The sequence below is a fragment of the Pelophylax lessonae genome (assembly GCF_965119305.1).
Source record: "Pelophylax lessonae genome assembly, chromosome: 9".
NCBI lineage: Eukaryota > Metazoa > Chordata > Amphibia > Anura > Ranidae > Pelophylax > Pelophylax lessonae.
In genome coordinates, this window is record NC_138776.1 from 83,198,268 (window position 1) to 83,215,644 (window position 17,377).

The window sequence follows — 17,377 nt, forward strand, 5'->3', positions numbered from 1 at the left end:
AGGCGGTAACCATAGTAACAATCATTTTCTTAATGTTGCACTCTAGCCTGCAAGGAAAATAGAGCCTTGCTTATGCTAGATAGAAGCCGGACCTCTATACTTCTCTAGGGAGAATTTTAGTGACTCTGGGATCGTAGTGGGGATTATGTGTAGCCCAAAAGGGCACAAATAATATATGAATGCCCAGGGTTCCCAGGAATAAAATTAAAAACAATTGAGGGACAGCTGTTTGAACGCTACACTTTTTTACAGTCATATTAAATATACTGTAGAGTGTGCACTTCAACAGTACTTCATATGTAATTGTCTCACTAGATTGTTCTGCTCCTACAGTCAACATTTTAGCACATCAAACATACTGAGATTTTGGTAACAGGTCAAACCTCTGCCAAGAAGAGGCACCATAAATCCATGTCTCTGTATTAAGCACAACCTAGGGTTACCAGGTTGGCTCATTTACAATTTGGGATATTCTGAGAAGCAGTTGGCTGTTTACTTTCTTGAAACAAAGCCAAGCATTGCCTTATTGTATAAAATACATTAAGTATCATCATTTACATTTTTTATGGTAGAAAATATTTAATGAAATGCATTATTTTGTGACTTTTCAAACAATTTTCATCTTTGGTCCACATTGGAAAGTGATTTTGACTGTTTTTGACTAGCGTTAAACCCAAGTTGGGCTGTTTGTATATGTTACACCTGGGGAAACCTGTCCAACCCTTTTCATGTGATGTTGCAGCAACATGCAGAAAAGTGCAAAATGCTTTCCTAATATTACATACAAATGGGCGAATTACATACCTACAGCTCAAACTCCCCAGTGAGGAGCAGTGTGATGATCTACGATGATGTAATTTGCTCCAAGATCTGTGCATGACGCGTTCCTTCTCTGCAGTTTTTATGCATGAGACCCCATTTGGTTAAGAATTTGAACATATAAGAACAAAATCTTCAATGTCAACTGTTAACTGAACATTCTAAATCTCCACTGTGAATGATTTACAAGCTGCAGATTCTTTGTCGTCTGCATTAGGAATGAAAAAGCAGCCATGAATAAGACATGAACAGTGGAAGCAGCCTGGCTGCTGTCTTGGTAAATACAGAGTGCTGTGTATATGAGTTATAAGAATGGTAATGGCTCGGTGCTCATACTTACAAGTACTCTAGGTGAGGAAGACCAGAAAATGCATCATCACTGATTGCATCAAAAGTGTTTGAAGTGAATAGTCTGCATAAGTATAACACACAACAATTAGGACAAGGAAGAGAAAGTGACTGGTTTATGAATGAAGAAATTAATCTACTTAATAGGAGTTTATAGTCAAAAAATGTGTTATTGAGGGTAGGGCGACCATGTTAAAAGCAGGAATTAAAGCACATGTTATATTTCTGATGATGGGGGATCTTGGGTAGCACACACTCAATGGACCACACTGAGGCAACATACACAATTGCTTTTGTCACGTCTATACAGCTTTTGGGATCGCACATATCTAACTGCCACATAATATTGACTATCAATTCAATAAAAGGTACCTGTCCCCAGGTTTGCATGAGTCTATTATACAATACAGGGTCAATTCACTTAAAGCCCAATGCATGCAGGATTTTCATTACCATGGCTTGTTTGCTAAATTTACTTTTAAAAATTTGTGCTTTCAATTCTCTAAAGGTTTTTTTGCAAGGGGCAACATGATTGCTATATGACCTACTTTTCCATATTTTGCATCTAAGAACAATTTAAAAAATGTATTGCACCTTCTAAAAATCTCTATCTCCTAAATGGCATTGAAGCAGAATTCCATGTTGTTGTTTTGTAATAAATTGTCGTGAGAATAATTAAATTAAAGTTTATTTTTAAAGGAATACTCACCTTTAACCCAGCTCTGTTGCCCACAGAAAGTCAACTGCTAGGCGGTGCCCCTCTTCCAGGTTGAATGATGTTTTTCAAACAAGTTTCTGTAAATCCAGGCTGCCCTTGGGCCTGGGCACACTGGCCTGTGCTTACAGTACAATGCTGCAGAGAGTGGTGCTAACATCTCAAGGCCTGTTGTACTGAGAGCCACCCAAGCCAATGGCAGAGTATAATAAAGAGGACTGTAGGAACTGTCCCTCCAAAAGACCTTGCTTTTTGCACTGGTCCAAATTATTTGGTGGAGGGGGGGGGGGTTATGATGTGGGGTTGTTTTTCAGAGGTTGGGCTTGGCCCTTTGGTTCCAATAAAGGGAACTCTTAAGGCGTCAGCATACCAAGACATTTTGGACAATTTCATACTCCCAACCGTTTGGGGAAACAGTTTGGGGATGGCCCCTCCCGGTTCCAACATGGCTGTGCACCAGTTGGCAAAGCAAGGTCCATAAAGACATGGATGAGCTAGTTTGAGGTGGAGGAACTTGACTGGCCTGCTAAGAGTCCGGTAGAACACATTTGGGATGAATTTGAGTGGGGACTGCGAGCCAGGCCTTCTCTCCAACATCAATGTCTGACCTCACAAATGCACTTCTGGAAGAATGGTCAAGTATTCCCCATGGACACACTCCTAAATTTTGTGGACAGTCTTCCCAGAAGAGTTGAAGATGTTATAGCTGCAGTGGGCCAACTCAATATTGAACCCTATGGACTGAGGCTAGGATGCCATTAAAGTTCATGTGTGTATAAAGGCAAGGGTTCCAATAAGTTTTGACATACTAAAAACATGCAGTTTCCCCAAGCAGTTTTCCCAAGCAGAGCTTTGTCCAGAGCTCTATATCTATGCAGCTTTCCTAAAAGGCATCAGATTTAAATAAAAAGTTCCAAAACCAATGAACTTTCACTGCTGGTAGCTTGGCAATGGCAACACATTTAAAAACATATAGTATTTTTTGTTCCATCAGCTGCACAATACTCTGATGCTGCCTCAGTGTGACAGATTCAGAACTACTTTATGTTGGCAAGCAACTTAAAATTTCTTTTTTCTTTTATTCAGTGGGCACCATGCCAGATAGAGCGGGTACATCTCCTTAGTAAGGATGCAGACAGCAATTAAAATCTGACAGTGATTCCAAACATCTTACCACTCTATTCAAAACAGTTACCACAGTTGCCAATTATCTACATTTTCATTTTATCTTGCACTAGAAATATGGCTTAAAGTGGTTCTAAAGTCAAAGTTTTTTTATTAACCTTAAGGCAATCTCTGCATTAAAGTAAAAAGCACCCCACTATCTTTCCTTGACCCCTTTCCCTAAATACCTACCTGACTCCTCTCACTGCTCCAGCGCTGTCCCAGCTGATGCACTGCCCCTTTACAATTCCTGATCTCACAGGAGGCACTATAAAGCCCCGCACACACGCAACGATTATCGGCCGACCGATCGTCCGACTTTTGTCCAAGTTGTGTTTTGTTGGTTGGAATGTGCCTAGACTGTACACAAATTTTCTCGGCCAACAAAATTCAACTTCAGAAGTGATGTCATGTGTTGGTTTGTTTTCTTTGTGTTTTTTCTTCTCTGAGCATGCCCAGTCTTGCGCATCAGATTTTTCCCTGTCGAAATCTGTACTGACTGCACAAAAATCGGCCGTTGTGTTGACGGCCAACAAAAATTTTATAGTCTGCACACCAGATTTTTTTTGGCCGAAAAGTAGGAGTTGGTGGTCGGAAGCATCATACTAACAAGCCGAAAATCGGCAGATTGGACGTTGGCCGAAAATTCCCTGCCAATTTTCGACGCGTGTGTAAGGGCCTTTAGCCCTGGTTCACACTGCTCACTGCATGGACTCACACCACATTCCTATACAAATCATATGCGATTCTGTGCAGTACAATTTGAGCCAATTCATTTGTAATGGTTTAAATCGCACCACATCTGCATGAAAAAGGTGTGAGCATATTTTTATTAGTTCGCACTGGAACCGAATCGCTTAGCTGTTTACACTCATGCGATCCGGTTCAGGCAAACGCACTGCATTATGTGACCTGCTTTTGGGGTGTAAGTTAACTTTTAACTGACACCCGCAGCAGATCGCATGAACACAGTGCAATTGCTATGCGATGCAGGAAACACACAGGAATTGCTGTGTTTTCCGCACTGCATCAGTGTGAACCAGGGCTGAGAGCAGCGGGAGCCATAAGCTTCTGCTGCTGTCAAGTCAAAATCCTGTGAGAATGAAACGAGGACAAGGCTTACCAGGGCTATGTGTGTCTATGGATGCACGCAGCCCAGATCAAGAGCGTCTATGCAGAAGTGTCTCCTTATCACCCAGCTTGCTAAGGAGGCACTTGGAGTAGGGAGATGACAGAGCAAGCTGAAGACTGCCAGAAGAACAGCAGATGGTGTTTTCTGTGCAATATCGTTTCACAGCGCAGGTAAATAGACTTTAGCATCACTTAAATCTAAGGATCTAATCTGATCGCTGTAAGCACCCCCTCTATTTTTCTCATGAAATAATGCAAAGCACGGCACAGCACAGGAACTAGTAAAACCACTGTATCATGACTTTATTAAAACATGGCACACTTGCATAGAAGAAGCTAATTTGCAGCCTAGAGTGCAATATGTAGTTGGTAAGTACAACACCAAAAATACATCCCGATCCCGACTAGCGGATCAGAGAGCCTCTGTGCAGTGGTACCAGACCCGCCAAGTAAGTAGACATCTGGCAGTGTCTACAGCAGCATCTACGGAGTGTCTGGTACCACTGCATTGAGGCTCTCTGACTGCTAGTCAGGATGCATTTCTGGCACTGTACTTACTAAAGGGTCATACACACTATAAGATTTTCTGAAGACTTTTTCCTTCAGATTTACCTTTTCTATTTAGTGCAAGGGCCTGCCAGATTGCATACAAATTGAAAGTGTTTAGGTTTGACCTCATATTATATGGTTTTGGTAAGTCTAAAGGAAAAAGTCTTCAGAAAATCTTATAGTGTGTATGGCCTATAACCACCTGTGGCTCTAGGTTGGACATGAGCTTCTTATATGTAAGTGTGCTATGATTCAAAGAAGTGATGGGACATTGGTTTTACTAATTTTTGCACCCTACTGCTTTGCTTTCTTTCATGTGACTTGAGTAGATCTTTCCCAGATCTTGACATTAGGAGGTGCGGGACCATCTTTCATCTGTTGCACCCCTATCACAGTAACCGCTTTTGATTTGTTTGGACTCTGTACCATGTTTTTTGGAGTGCTGAGTAATTGTATGTACATTTAGTAGAACATAGATTTGTGTCTGCTTGCCCCCCCCCCCCATTCTTCTCTTCTGGTTTTACCATTGAGCCCTACTAGTCAAATGATGCGGCTGTGAGATGCAGTCGTCTATTGCCCAGCCTGATGGCCTCAACAAGGCAATTTACCAACTATAAATAAAACCATAAGCAAGGGTCTCATTAAAAATAAATATAATGGGATATATAATACATTAAAAGTAGATAGATGGCAAGTCAACATAGAAATTCAGATAGTTTTCTCAGAAGGGTAACTATAGGCCACAAGGTTTTTTAAACAGGAGACCCTTTATATCTAATTTGGAAAAAAAAGAAATGCTGATTGTTTCATTCAGCACTTGTGGTATCATTTTTAATAAAATGTATTAGAATGTTACTTTATTTCAATTTTTATAGCCCATTAGAGGCTTAGACAGCAGATAACAGGATAGACAAAAAGCTGTAAGGGGAAGATAAATGCTCCATTATTCTGTGTAAAAATACGGCTGCATGAAGTCCGTCTGCTAAAGTGTGATCGCATTATACACTGAACAAAATTATGAATGCAACACTTTTGGTTTTACCCCCATTTTTCATGAGCTGAACTCAAAGATCTAAGACTTTTTCTATGTACACATTCTATCAAATATTGTTCAAAAATCTGGCTAAATCTGTGTTAGTGAGAACATCTCCTTTGCCGAGATAATCCATCCACATCACAGGTGTGGCACATCAAGAAACAGTCACACACACACAATGCCTCCTGCGCTTAGGAAAATGGCCCCTCCAGATGAATATGCTCAGATCTTTATTAGGCTTGAAAGCGGATAACCACGGTCTTGCAGCCCTCAAAGACTGGGGGATGTCTATAACACTGCCACCATACAAAACACACAGATCTCAGCATGTTCCATCCAAATGCATCAACATGTGCAGATACAACAATCAAGATGCTGATTAGACAGCATGATTATTGCACAGGTGTGCCTTAGGCTGGTCACAATAAAGGCCACTCTAAGATGGGCAGTTTTACTGTATTGGGGGGGGTCCAAAAACCAGTCAGTATCTGGTGTGACCACCATTTGCCTCATGCAGTACAACACATCTCCTTCACATAGAGTTGATCAGGTTGTTGATTGTGGCCTGTGGAATGTTGGTCCACTCCTCTTCAATGGCTGGGCAAAGTTTCTGGATATTGGCAGGACCTGAATACAACGATCCAGAGCATCCCAAACATGCTCAATTGGTGACGTGTCTGGTGAGTATGCTGGCCATGCAAGAACTGGGATGTTTTTAGCTTCCAGGAATTGTGTACAGATTCTTGCAACATGGGGCCTTGCATTATTATGCTGCAACATGAGGTGCTTGTCGTGGATGAATGGCACAACAATGGGCCTCAGGATCTCATCACAGTATCTCTGTGCATTCAAAATGCCATCAATAAAATGCACCTTTTTTCGTTGGCCATAACATACGCCTGCCCATACCATAACCCCACCTCAACCATGATCCACAACGTTGACATCAGCAAACGGCTCAACCGTTGACATCAGCAAACGGCTCACCCACATGACGCCATACACACTGTCTGCCACCTGCCCTGTGCAGTGAAAATGGGGATTCATCCGTAAAGAGAACACCTCTCCAAAGTGCCAGGCGCCATCGAATGTGAGCATTTGCCCACTCAAGTCGGATACGATGACAAACTGCAGTCAGGTCGAGACCCCAATGAGGATGATGAGCATGCAGACGAGCTTTCCTAAGATGGTTTCTGACAGTTTGTGCAGACATTCTTTGGTTATGCAAACCGATTGTTGCAGCAGCTGTCCGGGTGGCTGGTCTCAGACGGTCTTGGAGGTAAAGATGCTGGATGTGGAGGTCCTGGGCTTGTGTGGTCTGCGGTTGTGAGGCCGGTTGGATGTACTGCCAAATTCTCTGAAACGCCTTTGGAGATGGCTTATGGTAGAGAAATGCACATTCAATTCACGGGGCAACAGCTCTAGTGGACATTCCTACAGTCAGCATGCCAATTGCATGCTTCCTCAAAACTTGCGACATCTGTGGCATTGTGCTGTGTGATAAAACTGGACATTTTAGAGTGGTCTTTTATTGTGGCCAGCCTAAGGCACACCTGTGCAATAATCATGCTGTCTAATTAGCATCTTGATATGCCACACCTGTGAGGTGGATGGATTATCTTGGCAAAGGGGAAATGCTCACTAACACAGATTTAGACAGATTTGCGAGCAATATTTGAGAGAAATAGGCCTTTTGTGTACATAGAAAAATTCTTAGATCTTTGAGTTCAGCTCATCTAAAATGGGGGCATTAACATAAGTGTTGCGTTTATAATTTCGTTCAGTGTATAATGCGATCACACATTAGCAGACGGACTTCATGCGCCCATATGTTGATGCTGCTTCAGCACTTTCTGAAATGGCATTTTAGAGTGCAGGCCTGTACTAAGAATCTACCTAAGCCCTCAGTACTTGATATAAATAGAGAGGTATCAGCTTCCTGTGTGTGATGGAAAAAGTGATTGAAAATGGCTGACTGTTGGTACTAGATGTTTAAAGATAAAAGTGCCAGAATCAAAGTTTGTAAACAGCGGAATTTTATTTTATATAGACTCTTTTATCATAAAAATCCAACACATTTTGGGGGTTCAAAGGGCCCCCTTGATCAGGGCTTGATGTATTGAACTAGTATAATAAGACAGAGCTATCACAGCTGCCCAACCAGCATCTGGAGTGATTATACTTATACCCAGCAGGATCCATCCTAATATACAAGTCCAGTACACCTTCCTTAACCACACTGTCAAGGCATAACAAAGAGGGGCCATTTAAACTCCTGAAACATGTTGCCTTTTTATGATACAAGATTCTAAAAAAAATTAATCTTAACTTTACATATTCTGGTTCTGCGGCTTTCCTTTTACAGTTCTAGTCCTTGAGTTAAGAGCTGACCTTCCGCCACCAGTACTGGCAGTGCCACCAAAGGATAAACATTTTCTCTACATTATTTAAGACCTGAGCAGGAATACAATGCAATACACGGTGTTATGGACATCTCATAGCACAGGCAGCACAGAACAGAAAGACGTACAGTAATTCCTTTCATTGGATTACTTGCCCACGTTTAGTAGGTTCTGATTCAGTGCCAAGGAGACAAAAAAAATATCAGCAACTAGAGGGACTTAGCAAGGGAAGGCAGCCAGGTGCATATGGTGGATGCCAGGATGAAAATGAAAGACAATTTGTGGGTAAAATAGGTCCTTTGGGTCAGTTTAAAGAAAAGGTCCAGGAAAATATAACAACACAGCCTTATATATACACAAGAAAAATCATTACATCTATTAAAAGTACTATTCATTTACTTTATAAAGTCTGTATTTATATTATCTTCCCACATTAAGGCTCTGTTTCATAGCACAATGCTGTCAGCAAAACTTTAGACACCCAGAGATGAAGAGGGAAAGTGTTTAGCAGGAATACAGATGGAAACACAGGGAGGACCTCAGCAAGATGAGGATACTCTTAGCCCCCTTTTACAGCGAGGCGTTTTTCAAGCGCTTTGCCGCTATAAAAAGTGTCTGAAAAGCTCATAAGAATCTATTCCCATTAAAATCAATGAATGCTTTCACACTGGGGTGTTGCGCTTTAGTAACATCTTTGGAGCATATTTTGACCACTAAAAAAGCACCTCAAAACGCCCTCCCCTATTGAAATGAATAGGAAGCGCCTGAAAAGCTCTCCAAAAGCACTTGTTTTACTGGCTATGTCTCAGTGTTAAAGGGCTCTTATTACAGCCCAATGAACAAGAAGGAGACATAGGACGTGATGATAAAAGTTTGCAACTAAAAACGTTTAAAAAATATATTGGCAGGTGAAAAAAGTTCACATTTACATTTTTTTATTCTATTTCAACTGTTGGAGTTACACCCGCACTGCTATATTTTGCATCTTTAAAGAGGTTGTAAACCCACTTCACAAACTTTTACCTATAGGTAAGCCTATATTAAGGCTTACCTCTAGGTGCTATAAATATCTCCTAAACTTGCACCGTTTAGGAGATATTTACAGTTAATGCTGCCGATGACGTCATCGGGACATGCGCTCTGAAGGAACGGCCATCAGTGCCTTTCTCTTTTTTTTTAAATGACTTTACTTCTTCTTTAACTGGAGCTGCTTTTGCCCCATTCACCCTATGCTCCATGATCAAAAAAGTAAATTTTTTTTTTTTTTTTACATATTTAGGCATTTTTACCCTCATAGACTAAAAAGGGTATACCTGTAAACACACAAAACACATGTAGCACCCTCCTAGTTAGGTAGATGCTAGGTAAAAGCATCTAATGCTCCTGCTGCTTATCAGGGAAGCCTAAACTATTAGTTTGCCTGTGACATGTTTCCAGGTGTGATTCACTGAGTCTGAGGGAGTGTCCAAAGAGAAAATTTGACCGCACTCAGGAGTAGATAAACTGGAAGTGTTTATTCCCATAAACTGAAATACAACGGTGCATCACACAGACATGGGACAGGTTAACGCGTTTCACAATTCTGCTGATCACTTACTCATAACCAATTGGTTATGAGTAAGTGATCAGCAGAATCGTGAAACGCGTCAACCTGTCCCATGTCTGTGTGATACACCAATGTATTTCAGTTTATGGGAATAAACACTTCCAGTTTATCTACTCCTGAGTGCGGTCAAATTTTCTCTTTGAATACCTGAATACTGGATGGCGGATCCGACCGGCACCGGAGTGCCTTGCATCACCTGAGCGGCTGTTTTCTGTTTGCTACAATTATTTCTCTGAGGGAGTGTCCCCATTGTATCCAATGAGGGAGCTTGTTGGACAGTGGAGGAAACCTAGCCAGTGACACATCATGTTTTATGGCAGTCCCAGTGGGAGGGCATTCTTGCAATCCATCCTGGGATTGACCATAAATACTGAGGGGACATGTGACAGGGCATCTTTGGGCAGGAAGCCAGGTCCCAGGAGGAGGTGTACAGCTGTCTCTCCTGCTGCAGGTGTGAGGAAGGTGGTGCAGGCAGTCATCCTAGTGAACCAGGTGTGGAGCTGAGCATCAGAGGATCCAGAGTGCTGACAGTGGAGCTGCTGGCAGAAGTTCATAAGTCAGGGGGATCAAGCAGCTAGCTCACACAGGAAGTGTAACAGTAAAGGGAGGGCCGTGTAGTTGCCCTTGAAGAATAGGAACAAAGGAGGTGCCAGGAAGGGCCCTGAAGATTGTTCTGCAGTACAGTACAGTTTACCTCAGACAGTTAATTTAATACTACTTTACTTCACTGCTACTGACAAGGTGAAGCAGTGGCCTAGCCGCACTCAGCATTATTCAGTCATCCCAGCCAATTGTGCATAGCTATACAAGTTGGAGTATCCCACTCATTCCCTTCTCCCATCCAAATTCTCAATAAAAACACAAAACCAAGGCTCCTAGACTGTTTCCTGACTGAGCCAAAATCATTTTGAACATGTTGAACTGACTTGCTGTTGCTAATGGTAACCCAGGGGAACCCGTAACCAGCAGCTCCCAAGGGAGAAATGCTACACACAGGTTTGCGTTTTTGTAACTCCTGAGAAAACTCCTCTCCCTCTTTAGAATTTCTATCCTTCATATGCCTAGCCCAGAAAACAAATGCCTGGAGCTTGATACATGTGCAAAACACTTGCACAGAACTTGTAAAAAACAGTTTGTGGAAAAACCTTCAAAATTACTAGGAATAGGCTCTCTTCAGGTGTGAATAAGCCCCTGTGCACATCTGTGCAAATTCAGGTTAAATCATATATCAAATCGCAGTCTATTGCCGGCAAAGGGAGCGTCCCAATCGGTGCAACGCCAACTTTGCGGCGCCGCACTGATTTCCAAAAGTAGTTCCAGCACTACTTTTGGCGACTTCAGGGATGACTTCAATAGACATCTGTGCATGAACCCGCACAGATGTCTTTCAAGTCACCCCTGAAGTCGGACTGAAATGTGGCTTTGAAATCGTGCGAGTTCCGATGAAGTCACACAATTTCAAAGCCGTGTTCAGTGTGAACAAGGGCTTAATTTACTATTATTAGCTGTTGAGGTGACTTCTAGCATCTTGTTACCACAGAACAGAAAATCTGAGTAAGATCAAACAAACCAGATTTTCTTCCAATATACTTCTGTTCAGTTATTACTGTCCCACCATTTGCAGCATACATGATGACAGTTTAATCTTTCTTTGACAATAGCCAGAAGACATAATAACCAAGGATACATAATATGCTACTGTTTGGCAGGAACGACATCTGTACATCCTGCAGATACAACACATGTGCAGAGGTCACTTTGTAACTTTGAAAGTATGGAAACATTTGGAGCAAAACTGTCTAATGAATGATTTAATTAATTAACCACTTTAGCCCCGGAGGATTTGGCTGCTCAATAACCAGGCACTATTTTGCGATTCGGCACTGCGTGACTTTAACGGACAATTGCGCGGTCGTGCAACACTGTACCCAAACAAAATTGATGTCCTTTTTTTCTCATAAACAGAGCTTTCTTTTTGTGGTATTTGATCACCTCTGCAATTTTTATTTTTTGCGCTATAAACAAAAAAAGAGCGACAATTTTGAAAAATAACAATATTTCTCACATTTTTTATATGAAATTCTCAAAAAAAAAGTGAAAATCAAAATTTTTTAACATTTTTGGCCAATTTGTTTTCTGCTACATATTTTTGGTATAAAAAAAAATCGCAATAAACGTATTTTGATTGGTTTGCGCAAAATGTATTGCGTTTACCAACTACGGGAATGATTTATGTAATTTTTATTGTTTTTTTTTTTTTTACTAGTAACGGTGGCGATCTGAGATTTTTTTTGCGGGACTGCAACATTGCGGCAGACAGATCGGATTCCTAACTGACATTTTTGACACTGGGAGTACCAGTGACATTACTACAGTAATCAGTGCTAAAAATATGCACTGTTACTGTAAAAATGACACTGGCAGGGAAGGGGTTAACTGTACTGGTGATCAAGGGGTTAAATGTGTCCCTAGGACCGTAAATCTAACTGTGGAGGGGCGTGGCTTTTTAAGTAATCACAGAGACATGCGATCCTATATAGCAGGATCACATAGCCTCTGTGATCACTTCAGGGAGAATGACAGAGATGATGGGCACCTTAAAGACCACAACATAGAGGGGTATACAATGTACGGTTAACAGCATGGACTGATGTCTTTTTTCAACCTCACTAACTATGTAACTATGTAACTATGTGTCTACATCAGCCGTCTGTCCTTCTCTCTCTGCTGCGGGAGATCGCAAGTGGCTGGCGGCCATCGGAGCCGCCGGTCACACGCGCTGGCTCCACAGCTAACGAGCAGGGGCGGGAGCGCGTGCCGCCGGCGGTGTGTGCTCGCCCCCTACAGTCTGCTGAACGAGCGACGCACTACTACGTCGCTTTGCCCAGGAGCGCCTGCCTGCCGCAGTAAAACTGCTGTGGGCGGGGCTGAAGTGGTTAACAAAGCTGACTTGTTTTTGTCTGTCTGCACCAGTTTCTATTTCAAAATTAAATAGAAACTGGTATTGATTCTGCAGCTAATTAATGAAAAGATCGCTGCAGTTTTCAGAATAGAAAACTGCTGCAGATTCCCACCAGGTTGGACTCGGTGTATGGGATGTGAGCTGTCTGAAGACAGTTTTGATCCCTCTCTCTGCTTGTGATTACATTACATGAGCAGAACCTGCACAGCCCACCTCTTTCTTCCCCATCCCAGCTGGGCAGGTGGTGGGATGGGCAGAGGAATCGGAGCATGCAGCTCCAGTTGTACTGTTATGCGCTGTGTCTGTCACAGACACAGAATAGAACAGGGAGCAAATCAGTCCTTATTAACGAAGGGGCGTGCACCCTTTTTGCTAATTAGGAGCAGCATCTGCTCCTTTTTCTAAGTTTTGAAGAGTGGTGCAAGCATTATGCTTGCACCATTCTTTGGCAAATTTCCCCAGTTTGTTTAATCTGGATTTTTCAATGTCGGAGACTGAGACTACTGTCCCTTCATCATTCATGCCAACCAATGTGCACAACTGAGGCTGGGCCTATGGCAGCAATGCATATATGGCAGAAATGTATATATGAGTTCCTCCCAAATTTAGCATTGGATTTAAATATGCTGGTTACCATTAGTAAGTACGAATGTGACCTAACCTTGCATTGTAAATACGACAATCTGCTTTTCCAATGTGTCCAAATGATAAATAATAAAAATAAAAAAAAAAAGTTTAAAGGTTTCCATGGTTAAATCTCTCCTTTGTAAAACAGGTTACATTTAATATTCCTTTTCTAAGATTCCTGCCTGTGCAGTGTGCTTACAGATGGTGTTTTCCTATCACTCCCGCAGCTGCCTAGCAACAGTCTATAAATGTTAGGACATTTACAGCACAACGGAGATGTTATCCTAAAGTTGCTATACACAGGACACAATGATTTGTATGGAATTTATACCTTTCAATATATTAATAGCATGGCTTCCATTTGAGATAAACAAATGGGCAATGACGGTTATTAGGGTCGTTAAAGTTATTAGAGCACTGCGTGAGCGTGATTTAATGAATACATGCCTGTGGTTAACTCTTGCCTAGTCAAGGTCCTTTCTGGCTTTTGTGACAAAAAATTATATACGAAAGGCCTTTCCTTCTCATTTATTTATTACTGAATATCTAAAAAAAAACATAAGCTAGCAATCTGTGTCTGTGTTCCATGCACCAATAATAACAAGAGACAAGGCAGATTTTCCAGAAAATGGAAGTATTTTGAATGCATTTTCCTTTTTATGTCTATTGCCAGCTGAACCAATGACACTGGCTTTGATGCTTAAAAATGACATTTGTCACTAGGAATCTAGTCAATGCTATTTCAGTCTGCACCATCACAAGCAGCATCCTGCTTGTGTTCCCCTTCCTTTGGACTCCCAGATTTATTAACGCTGGGGTTTATTTACTAAAGCTAGAGAGGGCAAATATGGTCACAATTCTGCAGAGAAAGCAATCAGCTTCTAACCTCAGCTTGTTGAATTAAGATTTAGCAATAAAACCTGGAAGATGATTGGTTTCTCTGCAGAATTGTGACTCATTTTGCCCTCTCTAGCTTTAATAAATAAACCCTAATATAGCCAGAAGTTTGTGGACACCTGCACCTCACATTTATAGGTGCATACTGGACATTCCATTCCAAAATCATGGGCTTTAAACATTTTGCTGCCATCAACATATGGCATATGGTAAATCTGACATGTCGACTGTGGAAGTGATCATAGAGCTGTAGAGCCACCCAATCACTTCCATGCACCTCCAGTAGTGCCCCCATCATGCGCAGGCCCTCCGCCATGACTCTTGGCAGGTGCCCAAGATGGGGGGGGGCAGCGTCTATTCACTCATCTCCCTTACCTAGTAATATATCCGACGCAATGTGCATTACATATATCCGACGCAATGTGCATCAGTTCGGGGTTTCTCTGTCATGTACCCCGGCCACTGTGGAAGAAGCGAATGAAGCGTGATTTGCTTTCTATTAGTTTTGGTTGAGGACAGGTGAGACATCAGGGGTCTTAAAGAGAACCTGTCACATCAAAAAAGTATCACGTAGGGGATTTTTGGTCTCCTATATGATATAAAATACAGTTTAGTACATACAAATTTAAACACACTTGTTGGGGGCATCTACATATGAAAATGTGTTACATATCGACGCACATGCCAGAGTGAGGGCAATAATTCTAGGGCCATTATTCAGAGTTAAAGTGTTACTAAACCCTCAACAGTAAAATCAGTCTATATATGCAGTAAATAATAATTGTTATACTCACTGTGGAACCTAATGGGTTAATTCTGTGCATTGTGTAAAAAGGCTGTTTGATCCTGTTTTCTCTGACCCTTCCCTTCTTCCACAGTCCCCAATCTATCTGCTGATACTACAGAGCCTTGGGGGCAAGCTACACATGCTCAGTTGGGTGTGTAATGCTAGAGAGTTTTCATTTTTTTCTTGGGAGAGTGCATGTGATCAGACCAGGGCCAATCAGCACTGTGCAGACAGAGGCAGAGGTCCTGCAACCTCACAGCGCAATAAGGGGAGAATGAAAACTACAGTACTCCTACAAGCTTTAACCAGATACTGATAGAAGTCACAAGACTGCTCGAACTGCTGATCAGAAAAGGTATTAGCAGTTTATATTTACTAAAATAATTCCATTTCCATGTTCTGTGTAGTGTGGGAGACCAGATATAGCGAATGCAGGCTCCTGGGTTTAGTAAAATTTTATCTCTAAATCGATAACCTGTTGAGAATTTTAAAGTGTTGTCTATTGAAAAAGTAGGCTATTTAAGTTTGTTCCCGTTTCACGTGTGCACACTATTTTAAGGCTTGGCATGTTGTGTATCTATTTACTAGGTGCAACCTAATCTTTTATATCCTATACAAAAATGCGTAATATATATCGCATTTGTATACTTTTTACTGAAAGGTTGCCTTTGATAAACCACTGCACCAATATTGAGTAAGGGTCCTTTCAATCCCACTGCTCAGCGTGGGATTGATCCGCCGATCCCCGCTGAGCAGGCGGATGACAGCTCCGTCTCCGCTCTGTGTGCAGAGATGTAGCTGGCAGATCCCCGCTGTCCTCTATGGGGAGATCTGATTATAATGGACCGCCTGTCTGTTCTCATCCGATCCCATCCAATCTGATCCGCCAGATGGATGGAAAATAGGGTTTCCATCCGTCTGGATTTCATGGACAGGATCGGAATCGGATAGCAGACATCCGCTGCCCCATAGGGATGCATGGAGCATCCGATCCGGTCCGCCTGAAAAACAGTTTTTCAGGCGGATCGGATTGGATCGCCCGTGTGAAAGGACCCTAACTGTAGCACCCTCCTGGATAGGTGCTAGGCAGGAAGAATAGTTTGTTCTGTCTGCTTAACAGGGGAGTAGCAGATGAATCATAGTCTGCTCCATCTGCTTATCAGGGGAGCCTGATCTGTAGTTAAGCCTGTTAGGCCAATAGGGAAGCCTGTTGGACAATGGAGGAAACCAAGCCAGAGACACACAGGCTTTTATGACTGTCCCAGTGGGTTGGCACAAACAATGGTGCATCCTGGGATATGTTATAAACACCAAGAGCACATGACAGGGGGTCTTTGGGCAGGAAGCCAGGCCCCAGGAGGAGGGTGACGGCTATATCTCCTCCTGTCTGTTGTGGAAGGTGGTCACAGGTGGTCGGCCTAGTGAGCCAAGAGTGTGGTGCTGAGCCAGGAGGTCCAGGAAGCTGACAAGTGGAGATGGAGGCAGAGCAACCTTGGGAAAAACAAGGTGTCCGAGAGTACCTGGAAGCTTGCCAGGGGTCTGCCCAGAAAAGGGGCCCGCTCCAGTGGAGAGTCAGTGGACAGGTGTTAGTGCACACAGCAAGTGAGAAAGGGGGTGCCAAGTTAGAACCCTGAAGAATAACTCAAATAGGATCACATTATTTATCTTCACTTCTGTGGCAGGGTGAAGCAGTGGCTTTGCCGCACACTACAGCTAGTTGTCCTCAAGATTGTGCATTGTTCATAATTGGAGTATTCCACTCATTCCTTCTCCTATCCCAGTTCTAAATAAAACCCCAAAAAAACAACATCCCCTGGATTGATTATTGACTGAGCCAAGGACTTTCAATGCTAATTATCTGCTATCAGTTGCTAAGGGTAACCCAGGGGAATTCAAAAAGTGTAATTCCCAGCAGTCCCCTAGGGGGCAGTGCTATATAACATAAAAAAAATATTCTCCAAGGTCTCTGCTGTCAGGCATACCAACATGATTTTTTAAAACGTGTGCAAAAAATGCAAAAACAGCAGTGGTAGTAAAGGCTAAAACAAACATGGTTTAAAATATTGTCTCCCCCCCCCCCCCCCCCTGCTTGTACACATGATGCAAGCTGTTGGTAAAACAAAAAAAATCTGAATTCAGCCCTGTTGTCAGGCTCACACAGCTACACAGGGGAAGAGTGATGGAGGTATTTCAGCTAAGATTCTTCTTACCAGCAGTATGCAGCATGTGTATAAGCAGGAGGGAGGCAAATATTTAAACCCTGTTTATTCTAGCCTTTCCTATGACTTTAATATAGAGTTGACCCCTCCCCATCTTTGCAGCTATAATAGCCTC

At 42.3% G+C, this 17,377-nt stretch overlaps 1 protein-coding gene across 2 annotated transcripts in view; it reads right to left on the reverse strand.

Annotated features, from left to right (window-relative positions):
* LGI1 (leucine rich glioma inactivated 1) overlaps window positions 1–17,377 on the reverse strand; it is a 70,913-nt gene that overhangs the window by 33,502 nt on the left and 20,034 nt on the right. Inside the window, exon 3 of one of the 2 annotated variants that reach the window (XM_082267586.1) lies at window positions 1,160–1,231. The exons of the other annotated variant lie outside the window; for it this stretch is intronic. Within the exon in view, the coding sequence (XP_082123712.1) occupies window positions 1,160–1,231 (72 nt within the window). The remainder of the gene's footprint in view (window positions 1–1,159; window positions 1,232–17,377) is intronic. 2 annotated transcript variants of the gene reach the window in all.